Below are 16,801 nucleotides of genomic sequence, written 5' to 3' on the forward strand. Positions count from 1 at the left end.
ATTAGATCATAATATGTATGATTTTGTATGAGATACAACCACTTTCACTTTACATATTTATTAAATTAATAAATCAAACCCTCTAATCAAAATTTTAAGTCATAATGCCGTCAATAAATGAATTGTAACACACCAAATTTTTTTTTTAAATAATTTAACTCAACCATAGTTGGGTTACAGCCACCCAACACATTTTTATATCAATAATTTCGATATAAAATATTTTATAATTGGCTTCAACTCACACACTATAACATTTCAGATAAATTTTTACCTCCCACATGCCATTAGGCTAAATCACATTTGTCCATCCTTATACTCCCAACAAGTAAACTAAATCACATTTGTCCATCCTTATACTCCCAACAAGTAAAATAAGCAATTTAATCAATTTTCAACACAAGCCAGTTATTTGACCTTATAATCATGCCATTTTAACCAATCCAAAGTAAACCAAATATTAAAATTACAGTCATCCAAATTGTACCAAAAATAGAAATAGTTTGAAAGGCATGATTACATTTATATATTCATATAATTGACAATAAACATAAAAAAGTCCTAATATTGGTAATATAACACATTATAAATCATAAATTAAATACCCAAAAGAGACAGTGGATCTATACCACTAAGCCTCTGGGACTCCTCTACGTGTCACTCGTGGCTCTTCTCCTGAAAATTGTTAACCACATAATGAGACTCAAAAGTCCCAGTAACCAAAGCCAATTTATGATAGTGTATACAAACAGTTAAGTGTGTGCTTACTAAGTGAGAATTAAAAATAATATAATTCCAACAAATATAAGAAATATTATAATAAACACAAACAACTATCCTTATATCCCTCCATTAACCTCGAGCCGTAGCCCTCACTCGGTGCTAAATTACCCGGCCAAAGGTAGATTAGCCCGAGCCCTTACAAGCCACCTATTGAGCTACAATAGGGGCGTACCACGTGGCACATAAATACAACAATAATAGCAAGTCTCCCAACACCTCCCACAATAATTAAACAAATTCATAATAATATTGCACAATTATACAATATTACAAAATTCATAATTTTCTCAATAATCACCCAATTAACAAGAAGTAACACTAATCATAAATTAAAAGCATGGTTACCTTGTGGCTTTTTCAATAAATTATTCCTTAAAATTTCTCTCTCTCCACAATCTTCACCAGTAATACAATCTACAAATAACATATTATTTATAAATATTAGTTTTAATTTTTGAAACTAATAAAATAATTCTAATAATAGAATTAAAAATATAACATAATTCCTAATCTCAATCTTAATACAAATCTATAGTTAATACTATTAAGTAAAATTTTTAACTCCTCTTTTAATTATCAATAAACATTAATAATCTAAAAAATCAAATTTTAAACTAATTTCTATTATCAAAAATTTTTTTTATTTTATAAATTCGTACCTAAAATACCCAAAAATTAAAAATTGAGTCTCTAGCTTAGAATCATAATCCTATAACCATAATAATTCATTTCTCATCCCAAATAATCATCTAAACCTCAATAAATCAACATATATTTTCAGATCTAGTTTAGAATTTGATCCATAAGCCACAGATTCAAAGATCATCAATAAATTTATACTCTAGAACATTTATTATACTACTGACAACCTCAAAAATCATATTTATTCAACATAAATTCATCCCTCTTCCAGATCTTAAATTTTCTACCACTACAAACTCAGAAACTAAATAAGAAGGATGACTAAGAAAAATTTTTAGAACACTTACTTAGTCTTGAAAAGCTTAAAATCACACCCTAAATATCCTATTAAAAACTCTTACCTTAAAAATTTAGATATTTCGCACCGGCAACTCGCTTCTCTCCGCCTCAGCTCGCGCGCAGAATGAATGAGGAAATGAAGGAAGGTGAGTTTTTATAAAAATTCAGTGGGTCCCACACATTTTTTTTATTATTATTTCTTCTTCTCTCTCTTCCCCCCTTTTTTTTATTATTATTTTATACTTACTATTCATGCGGCGCCGAAAGCAAATTCGTTTTCTCTTCTTCTTCCTTTTTTTTTTTGTTTTGGCATACCTTTTTCCCTTTTTTTTATTATAATAATAATTTAATAATTAATTTTTTTAATTAATTTTTTTTAATAAATTTATTTATTTATTTTTTAATTTTTTTTTAAAATTTAGAATTATATCCTAAATTAGATTTAATAATCATTTTCTACTAATTTTCTTACCTCTAAATATTATTATTTTTTTTAAAAAAAAATTTCTATTAACCTAAATTAACTATTAAAATTTAAATTGGGATGTTACATGAATACTTGTCAAAATATAGATCACTCAAATGTAGGATCCACAAAAGTAGATACATTTGGGTTTTTTTGTGAGACAAGCGTGAGTAATGGTGCTACTTATAAAGATTCATTATTGTTTGACTTAATTGAGATTTTCAAAATAGTTTTGGATCTTAATTCATTAGATGGGTTTGAACATACCGGATCATATGATGATTGAATCCCATAAAGATATAAGAGTTACATGTGATGTAATTGGTAAATGAGTTACCTACCTAAATAACTTAACTTTAAGCGTCCTGCCAAAGCGGACTTAAATTTAAGTGAAATATGGGTCTTAGCTCACTAATTAATTTTGAGGGTTATTAGTTTTAGTGGGAGATATAAAATTAACTTTGTGTATTTTATTGTAGAATCATGTCGACTAGTAACACTGCTACACTATCATTGCGATTAGTCCTTGAGAAGGACAAATTCAATGGGACGAACTTTTTTGACTGGTTCAGAAACTTGAGAATTATTCTCAAGTAGGAAAGAAAGGCTTATGTCCTGGATGAACCCATTTCTAAGGAGCCTGTGGCCAATGCTCCAAGAGCTCAAAAGGATGCTTACACAAAGTACACCAATGACTCAGTGGATGTAGGATGCCTAATGCTAGATACCATGGTTCCAGAACTTCAAAGAGATTTGGAACACATAGAGGCTTATGAGATGATTGTACATCTCAAGGAAATGTTCCAGCAACAGGCAAGGCAAGAGAGGTATGAGACCACAAAGGCCTTATACTCCTACAAGATGGCTGAGGGTGTATCAGTTAGCACTCATGTTTTAAAGATGAAGAGCTATATTGATCACCTTGAGAGGCTTGGATTTCCCTTAAGCTAGGAGTTGGCTACAGATTTGATCTTGAACTCACTCCCGAAAAGTTATGACCAGTTTGTTATGAACTATAACATGAATGACATGGAGAAATCCATTTCTGAACTGTATAGGATGCTTAAAACTGCTGAGCAAAATATTAAGAAAAAGCCTAGCATTGTTTTAATAGTTCAGAAAGGAAAGGATATGAAAAAGAAAGGCAAAGGTAAGGGAAAAGGACAGGGTAAAGGCTCAGATGGTAAGACCAAAGAGTCAAAAAAGCTTGAAACTAAGCCTCCATCCAAGAAGGCAAAGCCTTCAAAGGAAGGAGTTTGCTTCTTTTACAATGAACTGGGTCATTAGAAGAGGAACTACAAGCTCTACTTGGAAGATCTAAAAAAGAAGAAGGATAGTGGGGCTACTCCTTTAGGTATTTATGTTATAGACATTCACCTTTTTACTTCTGCTGCATGGGTATTAGATACTATATATGGTTCTCATATTTGTACAAATGTGTAACGTCTTAGAAACAGTAGAAAGTTGATGAAGGACGGAGTGGACCTACAAGTTAAAAATAGAGCAAGAGTTGTTGCTTTAGCTGTAGGCACTTATGAATTACTTTTTCCCAGTAGGCTTTTGTTAGTTTTGAACAATTACTATTATATTCCTGCTTTGAGTAGCGACATTGTTTCTCTTTCTTATTTGGATAAGGAAAGTTTTACTTCCATTACTGGGAATGGTAAATGTTCTATTTATCAAAATGACATTTTTTATGCTAATGGTGATTTGCATTTTAGTTATTATCTTTTAAATCTGGAACATCCTAGTAATGAAGACATCTATAACGTAATTACCAAAAGGATCAAATCGAACGATTTGAATCCAACCTACCTATGGCATTATTATCTCGGCCATATAAATGAGAAACGCATTTTTAAGCTCTATCAAGATGAACTTCTCAACTCATTTGATTTTGAATCTTATGACACTTGTGAATCTTGTTTATTAGGAAAGATGACAAAAGCAACTTTTACTGGGCATAGTGAGAGGTCTAATGACTTATTGGGACTTATACACACAGATGTATGTGGACCAATGAGTACAACTGCCAAAGAGGGTTATCTGTACTTTATTAACCTTTATTGATGACTATAGTAGATATGGATACATCTACCTAATGAAATACAAATCTGAATCTTTTGAAATGTTCAAAGTATTCCAAAATGAAGTACAAAATCAACTTGGCAAGACTATTAAAACTCTTTGATCTGATCGAGGAGGTGAATATTTGAGCCAAGAATCCATTGATCATCTAAGGAGTTGTGGGATAGTCTCACAATTAACTCCTCTAACAACACCACAATGGAATGGTGTTTCTGAGCGGAGAAATCAGACACTATTAGATATGGTTCGATCCATGATGAGTCAAGTAGATCTTCCACCATCCTTTTGGGGCTATGCATTAGAAACAGCTGCGTTCACACAAAACCGTGTTCCATCTAAGGCAACTAAGAAAACAACATATCAGATATAGATTGGGAAGAAACCTAGTTTGTCTTTTCTCAAGATTTAGGAAAGTGAGGTTTATGTTAAGAAACAAGCCTCAGACAAGTTAGCACCCAAATTCATAAAGTGCCTTTTTGTGGGGTATCCTAAAGAAATAAAGGGATACTGTGTCTACAATCCCACCGATAACAAAGTGTTTGTAATTTGAAATGGTATCTTTCTAGAAAGAGAATTTATCTCTAAAAGAACCAGTGGGAGCAAGATACATTTTAAGGAAATTTAAGAACTAAAATAGCACAGAGTCACAAATGGAAAATCGAGAAGACTCACAAGAAGTAAATGAGCCTACTCAAATAACATAAGGCCCACGAAGGTCTGATAGGACACAGTATCATCCTCAGAGATATGGATTTCTGATTAATGAATGTTGTGATGTGTTGCTCATTGAACACAATGAACCAACCACCTTTCAAGAAGCCATAGTGGGACCAAATTCTAAGAAATGGCTAAATGCCATGAAGTCTGAAATGCAATCCATGTATAGACCTTAATCGATCCACCTAAAGGAATAAAAACCATTGGGTGCAAGTGGGTTTTTAAGGAGAAAACTAACATGGATGGAAAAGTAAATGTCTTCAAGGCACGATTGGTTGCAAAAGAATTTACCCAAACTCATGGTGTAGACTATGATGAAACCTTTTCACCCATCACAATGGCCAAATCAATTAGAATCTTCCTTACCATTGCAGTATATTATGACTATAAAATATGGCAGATGGATGTTAAAACACCATTTCTTAATGGATGTCTACTTGAGGAAGTGTACATGACACAACCTGAAGGTTTTATGTGTCCAGAGGACTCTGGAAAGGTGTGCAAGCTTCAAAGATCCATTTATGGATTGAAGCAAGCATTTCAGAGCTAAAATCAACATTTTGATGAAGTAATCAAAGAGTTTGGATTCATTCAAAATATTGATGAACCTTGTGTTTATAAAAGGATTAATAGCAGCATAGTTATATTTCTAGTGCTATATATAGATGATATCCTACTCATTGGGAATGACATTCCTACCTTGCAGAATGTCAAGTCTTGGTTAGGAAAATCTTTCTCTATAAAGGATTTAGGTGAAGCCACTTACATCCTTGGGATTAAGATCTATAGAGATAGATTCAAAATGCTGATAGGCCTAAGTCAAAGCACATACATAGACAAGATATTGCATAGGTTTAGTATATAGGATTCAAAAAGGGGTTTCATCCCTATGTCTTATGGCATTCATCTCAGCAAAGGCTAGTATCCTAGTACACAAAATCAACGAGATTGCATGAATAAGGTTTATATATGCCTCGACAATTGAATCTATCATGTATGCCATGTTATGCACTCGACTGGATGTTTCATTTGCCTTAAGTATAACCAGCATATACCAAGCAGATCTAGGAGAGGATCATTGGACTACTATCAAGAATATCCTAAAGTACTTAAGAAGGACTAAGGATTTATTCTTGGTATATGGCGGATTGGATGACAAGCTAGTTGTAATAGGTTACACAGATGTAAGCTTCCAAACTGACCAGGATGACCTTAAATCACAATCAGGATACGTGTTCACCTTAAATGGTGGGGCAGTGAGTTGGAAGAGCTCAACACAGAGCACAGCAGCTGATTCTACAACAGAAGCTGAGTATATAACAGCATCAAATGTAGTTAAGGAAGCTGTTTGGATTAGGAAGTTTATTGCTGAACTAGGAATGGTGCCTAGCATCTCAGATCTAATAAACTTATTCTGTGATAATAGTGGTGCAATTGCATAGAGCAAGGAGCTAAGGTCATACCAAAAGATCAAGCATATATTCAGGCATTTTCACCTTATCAGAGAGATCAATGATAGAGGTAATATAAAAATATGCAAAGTAGCATGAGAAGACAATATTACTAATCCTCTTCCAAAGCCTCTTGCATAGGTGAAGCATGAATGTCATGTCAGGACAATGGGAATTAGACAAATTAATGAGTGTACCTAGGGCAAGTGGGAGTATGTTAGAAATTGTGCCTTAGGGCCAATCATTGTACTATGCACATTATTATTTAATGAATTTCTCTTTTGTTATTATAACAATTGCATGTTCAATATGATAATTGTATCCCTAGACAAACTATAGTGATTGTCCTAAATATTCTTGGTCAATTATCTTTGAGGGATCATAGATGAAACAAGACTGGTATGACTTTGATTAATTATAGAAATACAAATTAAAGTCATAGGCACTTGAAAAAGTACAAGGTGCTGGATTGACCCGCTATGAGAAAGCTGCATGCTATAAGTCACAAGCTTATCTCATATGTAACTATATCACTAAGCCCTTTGACCTGAGATCATCATGGATTCCTACATGATGACCACTGAACTTTGACCGGGTGATCATAAAGGCTATGATTGAGTTTAGTGATATTCATGCAGAAGAATATGTGAGGTTAAGATGGAACTTGTTCCTCACATTAAGTGAGAGATATTATTAGGCCCCTTGATAAGTACGACTGAGAAAATGTATGGCCATACTACAATAGAAAGGGTTTTTCCATTGCTACTGTCAGTCTACTCAAAGATTGAGAAAGTAATTTTCAGGTAAAGGAGAATGACAAATTCATGTCTCATACTTGACTGAAATATCGCATGACAAAAGGAATGTAATATGGTTGCATGATAGGTTACATTGGATCATCGATCCCCATGTGAATTGGATAGTTGTAATGTCTTGCTAGAGGCCATTTGTAACTTGTGGGCTAATAGTGTAATTAGCCCACCACCAATTTCATATGGGCCTACAGAGTCGCACACAAGAACGACCCAACTCGAGTTATAATGTCCAAGTTGTTGAATCTGAAATATATCTAGATTCAATGAATGTAATATAGAGTGAATGAATTATATATATATATAAATATTTATTTGATAAATATTTATATATATTTATATGAAATGTAAAATTCAAAATATAATTATGTGTGTGTGTGTGTATATATGATATATATATGATATATAAAATTAAATATAGATAATATAATATATATATATATATTTTTGAAATATATATGTATATATATATTTGTATATATATAATATAATATATATGTGATATATATTATATTATATTATATTATATTATGTTAGTTTTAAATTTAATTTTATATGATAGATTAAATTTAATAACTAACATGATAAGAGAGAATATCATGTCAGTTTTATAATTTAAATTTATAAGATAAGTTCAAATTAGATATGATATTATGAATTAAATATATGAGATAATTTTAATTAAATTTTCGTGAGCTTTTAAGTGGAAGATAAAAACTCTTATCTATATTCTATATACAGATAGGGACGTCTTTATGAAGAGAGAGAGAGTTAGAAAAGTTCTAATGGCAAAAACACTCTGAGAGCCACGAAACACCCTATAGAAAGAAAAATTAATGTTCAAAGAAGAATAGATGCTGAGAGCGCTAGCACGCTATTTCTGTTAGAGAGCTGTTTATGTGGATATCAGTAGAGGGAGCAGATCTACATTGTCAGCTCCTGAGATTCAAACATGTGCCAACTTTAAAAAATTAAAAAGGTAACTCTTCTATCTACCTTGACTTAAATGAGTTCGTTCGGTCCATATAAGGATAGGGACTTTAAAATTTTAATCTTCCACTGCGCCTCCCTATCTAACACTTGGACTGACCCGCTATAAGAAAACTATATGGTATAAGTTATAAGCTTATCTCATATATAACCATGTCACTAAGCTCTTTAACCTGAAATCATTATGGATTCCTAAATGTTGACCACTGAACTTTGACCTAGTCAAGAATTACCTTTAACAGGGTGATTATAAAAATTATGATTAAGTTTAGTGATATTTATACAGAGGAATATGAGTGGTCAAGATAGAATTTGTTTCTCACATTAATTAAGAGATATTATTGGACCCCTCGATGAGTAAAATTTAGAAAATATATGGCCATACTACAATGGAAAGGGTTTTTTCATTGCAATAGTCAGGCCACTCAAAGATCGAGAAAGTAATAGTTAGGTAAAGAAGAATGACAATTCTATGTCTCATACTTGATTGAAATATCATGTGACAAAAGGGATGTGATATGATTATATGATAGGTTACACCGAATCATTAATTCCTATGTGAATTATGTAGTCACGATGTCTTGTTAGAGACCACTTATGACTTGTGGGCAAGTAGTGTTATTAGTCTACTGTCAACTTCATATGGGCCTATAGGATCGCACACAAGAACAGCCTAACTCAAGCTATAATGTCTAAGTTCATTGAATTAGAAAATGTGTCTAGATTTAATGAATGTAATGCTTTATTTAGGGTGACTTAATTATAAATATATATATATATATATATATATGTATGTATGTATGTATTTGAATATTAATTATAAATATATATATATACATATGTATTTGGATATTTATATGATAAATATATATATTATATTATATTGTGTTAGTTTTAAATTTAGTTTGATATGATAGATTAAATTTAATAACTAATATGATATGAAATTTAATTTATAAGATATCATATTAGTTCTATAATTTAAATTTATAAGATCAATTCAAATAAGATATGATATTATAAATTTAATTTATGACATAAATTAAATTTTATTTTTCCTAGCTCAATATATGATTTTCAAAATAATTATGATTATTTTTGAAAATTTAAAAGGAAGACAAAAACCATAATCTATGTATAATATAGAGAGTGGACATGCTTTTATAGAGTGAAAAAGAGTCTTGATAGTAAAACATAATGAGAGCCACGGAAATACCTTAAAAAAAAAGAAAAGTTTGACTTTTAAGATAAAAATGAGATGATCAAAAGAGATGGTGAACTACATTCATAAGTGAGAGGGTTGATTTAGTTCATAGAGTTAATAATTATGATTCATGAGATTGTTTGAATGTGTAATCATTCTTACATTTGTAGCATATATTAATAAATTTTATCATACTTACTATGAAAGAGAATGGTGATTTAGTTTATTTTTATATTAATTTTTTTAATCTATTTCATTCTATTTATTTTTAGTAATCAAACGGGACATTACCTTTATGAGAGATTCAAAATTTTAAAATATAAGTTACTTTGATAAAATTAAGGTTTTGTTAATTATACTTTTCCAATATTTTTCTTCCCATTACATTTTCTTTCTTTAATATTTTTTATAAATAGAATATTAAATAACGTATATTTTTAAAAATTTATATTTTTATAACTTAAAAAGTTGTAAAATGTATTTGATGATTTTTATTTATATGTATAATAATTTTAATTAAAATTTTTATAATTTAAGAATGGGGGAGAAATAGTCATGTTTTTCGGGAAGAAAACTATACTATTATCTGTCTACTCGTCATGATGACTACATAGGAGAAGAGATTTAAATCTTTTGGGTAATGATCCAATGCAGGGAGAGATGTGTTATTATTATTTGAGCCAATGCAGGGAGAGATGTGTTATTATTATTTGAGTTTTCCCATATAAAAGAAAACGCGTATGTGGTGGAAGGGATTGGATTCACGTGGGATCTAATCCAAAGAGGGGATACGACCGAAAGACTTTTGTGAGGTGAGAAAATATGTCCGGACGAGAAAAGGCAAACATGTAAGTATGAGGGTGCAGCTTAATTCTGCTCATTGGTCTTTTCCATTTGAGTGACTTGTTTGTCTCCACTCTTTAAAGTCGCCAACTATCAACCCCTTCTCTCGCTGCAACTTTTGACTTTTCACTTCTCTCTCAGTCATCTTTCAATCTCCATATTTATTCACCCACTCCTCCTCATCATCTCTAGTCTAATTATCTCTATCTTCCTCAGTAACGCCTCAAGGCTGTTCGGCGTTTGGTTGGAGAGTAATAGAGAGCAGCGGATGAGAGATTCTAAATCAATTATATATATATATATATAGTTAAAACATGAAGATACCAAACAATTTTTTTTTCAAAAACACCCAATAATTTTAAGTGAATAGAAGTATAAGAATATGTATAAAATTGTTATATTAAGTGTAATAATCTCCATTCTATTAAATTTAACTAATATTCATCAATGTTAAATGATTAAAAAAAGAAAACAAACATAAGGTGTAAAAATATATTCAAAATTTTTTAGAAGCTTCTTCTACTCTTAAATCGATAATGATATATAAATACCTATTAACTTTATAAAAAAGGTCATATAATCAAACTAAATCCTAACAACTCAGGCTTTTGTACTTATATGGGTTGCCTGAATGTCAAAATTGTTAAATATTATTTTATTTTATATTTTCTTTTTTAGTCAATTTCAATTTTAATCTTAAAATTAAAATTATGATTTTTAATTTTTATCTAATTTTAATTTTATTTTATTAATAAAAAGAATTCAAGTATTTAAGCTAAGTCCATTTAAGGTTAGACTTAACTTAAGATTTCTTTGAGCTTATTCAAGCTGCTTGAATTAGACTAAAGTAAATGAAATTTTCTAAACTTTTAAATCCAATCCTAAAATTTTTTGAGCCTATTTTAATTAGTTTATTAGGCTTGACATAAATTATCAATTCTAATATTGTAAAGTTCTAATAATGGAACTTAATAAATTAGGAATGATAAGCCTATTTTACAAAATTAATAAATACTCATGCACAATTGTTAATTTTAAAATATCACAAACTCATGAAGAAAAAGTTCATGAGCATTTGTACACTTTATGTTTGCTTCTTTTTGTTTTTTTTAATAATGTTAGCCAAATTTAATATAATAGAGATTGTTGTACTCATTGTAACAAATTTATATATATTCTTGTACCTTTGTTCAATTTAAGATACTGGGTATTCCTGAAAATTTTTTTTGAATATTTTTACTTTTTAACCCAAAAATATATATAGAAATGAGCCTAAAAGATTTTTCTTATATTAAAATTTTATAATCACACTAATTAATTTTTTAAACATTTTCCAAACTCTCCCCCTCCAACCAAATAGCAGTTAATAATTTACATCTCTTGTTATTCCTTTTCCCTTCAGAAAACATGATTACCACTAATAATATATATAAAGGGATACCCATAAACTCATCATTAATGAATGTTATCACTAATATTATTTTCTTAAATATATTTGACTAACGCCTGTTAAAATTAAGTGTTAAAAAAAAAAAAAGAACCAAACATAAAGTGATACCCATCAACTTTTTCTATAGAAACTCTTAGTATTTTAAAGTTAACAATTATGCATGTATACTAATTCATTTTATATTATAGATCAACATTTTTTTATTCAAATTCTTTTTTTAAAACTTTATGATTAACGTTGAGTTATTTTAAGAAATTGCAAAAGGTTAAAGTTAATAATTTGGATTAAGGTCGATAGAGTTAGCCTAAATAAATTTGAGTCAAGCTTAAACTAGAATGGGCTTAATTTGAAAACTCAATTTTTTATATTAATATAACTAAATTAAAATTAGATAAAAATTAAATTGACTAAAAAGAAAAAAATAAAAAAATAATATTTAACAATTCATGAAATTTGGACTAGTACGAATAGGCTTAAATTGTTAGAACTAAACTTAACTATATAATTTAATGGATACCTTTCTACTTATTGTAACTTAAAGATATTAAAAATTAAAAAAAATTATAAATATTGCTATATCTTTATTCATTTAAGAATATTGAATAGTCTTAAAAAAAAAAGTTGCTGATTATTATATTTTTGCCATTCAACTCTTGTCATTTTCCCGTTAACTAAAATTTTGATGTAGCATCTCACTCTCATATTTTCTTTGTAAAGTCTCCAAAGTCTTGACAACTCTGGCCGCCTTATTCATTTGTTGTTGCCCCCACAGCTATTTTTGACTATTTGTAAAGTTGGTCTCCCTACCACCACATAGCCGTCATCATTTCAGATTCACAATCGCCGAGCGGCGATCAGCCACCATTGCTTTTTTTTTTTTTTTTTGGTTTCTTTGAATAAACATGCCATCACAAAAAGTCATGCACAGATCAAAGATCTAAGCTAAGATCCAGCATGTCTTTTCTTTTCTGATTGGATACAATACTTTGACACGATAAATCCCAAAAAAGCTTCATTTGTGAGAAGCAAAGTATTGTTGTTTCCTAGTGAACATATTTGGGAGCCTCTAAATGGACAAACATGCAAACATACACCAAATTCAGCATCCAAATCATGATGGGTATGCTACGCTAAATCAATTCACGCAGGCAATGACGGTCAGGACACAGTCAGGGAATGTGAGATAATTTAATAAAAATAATAATAATTACACTATATGATGACTAAATTAAATTTATAATAACATAATTAATATATTGGTTATCATTTTTGTTTCGAAACTTGTTTTGAATAGGCTAATATGATCTTTTATATAAACATACTCTTCATATTTTATGTAAATCATTAAATTATTTTATATCTAATAATTTTTTAAATTTAAATATTTTTATTTAGTCTGAAAGGTATAAAATATTAAGAGTAAGGGGTATAAAATTACAAAATTTATTTATATTATTTATAATATTTCTTAAAGTGAGGTAGTACATTTGTCTTTACTACAATGTGCTCCGCCATTGCACGGCATGTGTGTATTTTCGTTTCTTTTCATTCAATGAGTGTTATTATTATTATTATTTTTGGACAATTACTTATAATATCCACACCTACCCACCCATATTTACACTCTTACCCTGTGGTTAAGATTACACACTTATCACATTTTTTCACACCTAAGGATCAAGCCCACAACTTCCTCATGAGAAGAGGGCGCCAATGCCACTAAACTACAAGGAACTTCTTTTGAAACACATGATCATAGATAAGTAACTGATCATCTTTCTTTTAATTATCAAGTAAGATGATGATATTAATTTGAGACTCACCTTAATCCTTTCTTTGAAATTAAAATTTAAATAAAGGACTCCGCCATGATAGTGTGATCATGAAAACGAACTCGATATACCATAAGTACATAACATATATAACAAAAAATTAAATGTTATATGTTTTGTTTAACTAATATGAGTGAATTAAACATGTGTTAAAATGATTTATTATTAGTTTTATAAATGGCTTTTAATTTTCAAAACATATTTTAAATATCAAAGGATCTAAGAAAATGAGTGAAAATATAAAAATGCCCATGACATTCAAAAGCAAAAGTAATTAATAATCACGCACTGAGTGTTGGGTGAATTAATTACCAATAAAACTGTCAAGACTTGTAATTTATTAATTCTGTTATTACTTATACTACTCCGAATAGTATAATTGTATTTTTGAATACTTCTCAGTTCTCATCTTATAAAGTACTTATGACAGTTTTAAGAATCTACACATTTGTAAAAAATAAAAGTAAAAATAAAGTGTACTGTTCATAAGTAAGCCATGAAACGTGCTACTCATTTTTTATATATTCTATCACCAAACGGACTCACACTAATTAAGTACAGCTTTATTTTCCTTTCATAATTATACATTATGCTTCCCGTTCATTGATGAGTTGACTATCATAGGTTTTGATTTCTTATGCTGGCTTGAAAATTTAGAAGCATACTATTGTGAAGCAGAGACAAAGGCAAACGAACAAAAAGATTTTAACCACTCCTTGAATGGTGACAAAAAATCAGAAGTGGCATAGTACTTCAATTATTTCAAAAGCCATCTAAGGGTAGTCATTTCAACCAGCAAAAGATAATGAAAAAGAAACTGTGACTTTTGTCATTCACATGAAAACTCATCTCCCACAAACTTCAAAACCCATATCTTTCCCTTGAATTTTGATGACACACACACACACACACACACAACCCCCGCATCCGCATGTATCAACTCATTGACAATTCCCATACATACATACATATATATATATCTCATCAGTCTCTTCGATGGGCCAAGCTTTCAATTCATGTTTCTTCTTCTATTGTAGGTTCATGGGTTCGCCAAAAGCATATTCCATCGAGCTACTAAGAACTTCAGTCACGCTCATTCTCGTCATTTCTCTCAGTCTCGCATTCTTTCCATGTAATTCAGGTAAAAGCATATTGTTCTCAGAATTAATAATATCTAATTAAACTAGATAGCTAGTAGTTCTATCAGTATTATATATAGTGCACTGATGAATTAGATTTGGGTTCAAATAGTACAAATTAAAGTAGATGGAAATTAAATGATTCCAACCATGCATGAAAATCAGTTAAAAATCAGTAAAAACCAATCAAAATTGATAAACATCAGTTAGCCTTTTTCTTCTTTATATAAATTGTTTACATATAAAATTAAAAATATATTTATTGAATCATTATGTCTCATTTGAAACTGAAAACAGTCAAACTATAATGAAGCTTATATAAACCAGTGCTTCTTTCCCTGGTTCAGTTTGTAAAACAGTGGGTAAAACCGTAAAACTATACAAACTGTTAGTGTGCCCAGATATTTGTCTGTAGCATTATTAATTATTAGCAAAATGGGAAGTCTTAGATTAACCTTGTAGCGTCTCTCTTTTATACGTATACTTGTGAAAATTAATGATGGTCATCATCATCATCAGTTGCATTAAAAGATCAGAGGAAGCAGAAGAAGATGGTAATGGGTTCAAAGCCTCCAAGTTGCTTCAACAAATGCTTTACCTGCAAGCCTTGTAAGGCCGCTTTGGTTATCATTTATCCACACAGAAGAAATGATGTTCATAGCAATAAGGATTCAGGTGGTCAGGGAGGTGATGAAGGATACTATCTTCTCTCTTGGAAATGCAAATGTGGTAATAAGTTCTTCCAACCATGAAACCCAATAATTAATCAAATAATACTCACTGATAGGTTTGGTTTTTTAATTAATTTATGTATATGTAGTGCCCATATATTATATATTGTAATCATTATGCGTGAGAAATTAGTTTAAGTGATGATGTGTTACGTAGTAGGTATCGAAGTAACTTGTAGTAAACATGAGTAAGATCGCTAAGTTTATCTGATGTCAATCCATCCCAGTTTACTTTCATGTTCTCTTCTTTTGGGGTCTCCATTTTCATGGGCCGTTTTCTCTGTTTTATTTGTTTATTACCAAATTTATTCTTAAGAGAATCTGCGGAGCCCTTGACCTGTATAGAGAGTTTAAATTCAATATTGGGATTGCTCGGAAACGTTCATGGAGGTAATCGATGTGTAACAACAAGGTGAGATATATTTTCCAGAGTCACGAGCTGTGCTTAGCAACGAAAAAATATGAGTTGAAACCGCATCTTAATTAAATTCTTTGAGTTGAATATTAATCTCAAGTGATTATTGATTGAAAAAAAGATTTGAGAACACTGACGTAAATATACTTTTCTAATATTATTTATAGGGTATAAAGAATATTTGTTTTGATATTATTTATAAAGCATTTCAATGATTATTGTGTTCATCTGTATCATTTGTTCTTAGTAAATATTGAGAAGATTATTAAATATTAAAATATTTTATTTTTAAAGTAAACATATATTTAATAACGGTAACATTGTAAACTTATTAAATTTTTAAACCAAATTAATAAAGTTTGTTTGGTTCCTATATTTTAAAAAATAAAATTATAAATATTAAAAATATTTTAAACTTTTAATATTTGTAATATTTATAAAGATTAAAAGGGTTAATAATATAAGAATATTAGGAATAAATTTTAAAATATTTTTAATTTTTATTATTTTATTTTTTAAAATATAATAACTAATATTTAAAAGATTAAAATTTCGGGGATTAAATTGTAAAAAGTAAAGTTTAAAAATTAATTTATAACTGAGTCAATACTTCAAGGATTGAGTTATAATAAGTTAAAATTAAATAATTGAATTATAATTGAGTCAACTATAAAAGCCACAAGATTAATTTTCCCTAAATAAAATCAAAGGAGGAAGCAGTGGTTCTTTTTCTCCTGGCCCTCTCTTCCCACTTCAATTAAAACGGATGGCTTCAATTATATATTATGAAATATATTAATCTTGCATTGTATCACATGCTCTTCTTCAAAATGACGAATTTGAATCCTCTGAGGCGTTTCATCATAATAAAGTAGGGGAAACCAAATATAGAACAGTGG

General features: G+C 29.8%; 1 protein-coding gene and 1 long non-coding RNA gene across 2 annotated transcripts; one reads left to right on the forward strand and one right to left on the reverse strand.

Annotated features, from left to right (window-relative positions):
• Positions 1–240: 240 nt before the first annotated feature.
• On the reverse strand, positions 241–1,871 carry LOC129307967 (uncharacterized). Its single transcript, XR_008592519.1, has 3 exons — positions 1,827–1,871; positions 1,129–1,197; positions 241–675 (listed from the first exon to the last, which is right to left on the reverse strand). It is a non-coding gene; the product is annotated as an uncharacterized LOC129307967 (long non-coding RNA).
• A 12,754-nt stretch (positions 1,872–14,625) lies between these two features.
• On the forward strand, positions 14,626–15,697 carry LOC129308105 (EPIDERMAL PATTERNING FACTOR-like protein 8). The gene is made up of 2 exons (XM_054949110.1): positions 14,626–14,758; positions 15,276–15,697. The coding sequence occupies exons 1-2, from the start codon at positions 14,659–14,661 to the stop codon at positions 15,506–15,508; spliced, it is 333 nt and encodes a 110-aa protein (XP_054805085.1). The 5' UTR covers positions 14,626–14,658; the 3' UTR covers positions 15,509–15,697.
• The last annotated feature ends 1,104 nt before the right edge of the window (positions 15,698–16,801 follow it).

Source organism: Prosopis cineraria, unplaced genomic scaffold (genome assembly GCF_029017545.1).
Source record: "Prosopis cineraria cultivar Desert tree isolate PC_DT_omini unplaced genomic scaffold, ASM2901754v1 PC4, whole genome shotgun sequence".
NCBI lineage: Eukaryota > Viridiplantae > Streptophyta > Magnoliopsida > Fabales > Fabaceae > Prosopis > Prosopis cineraria.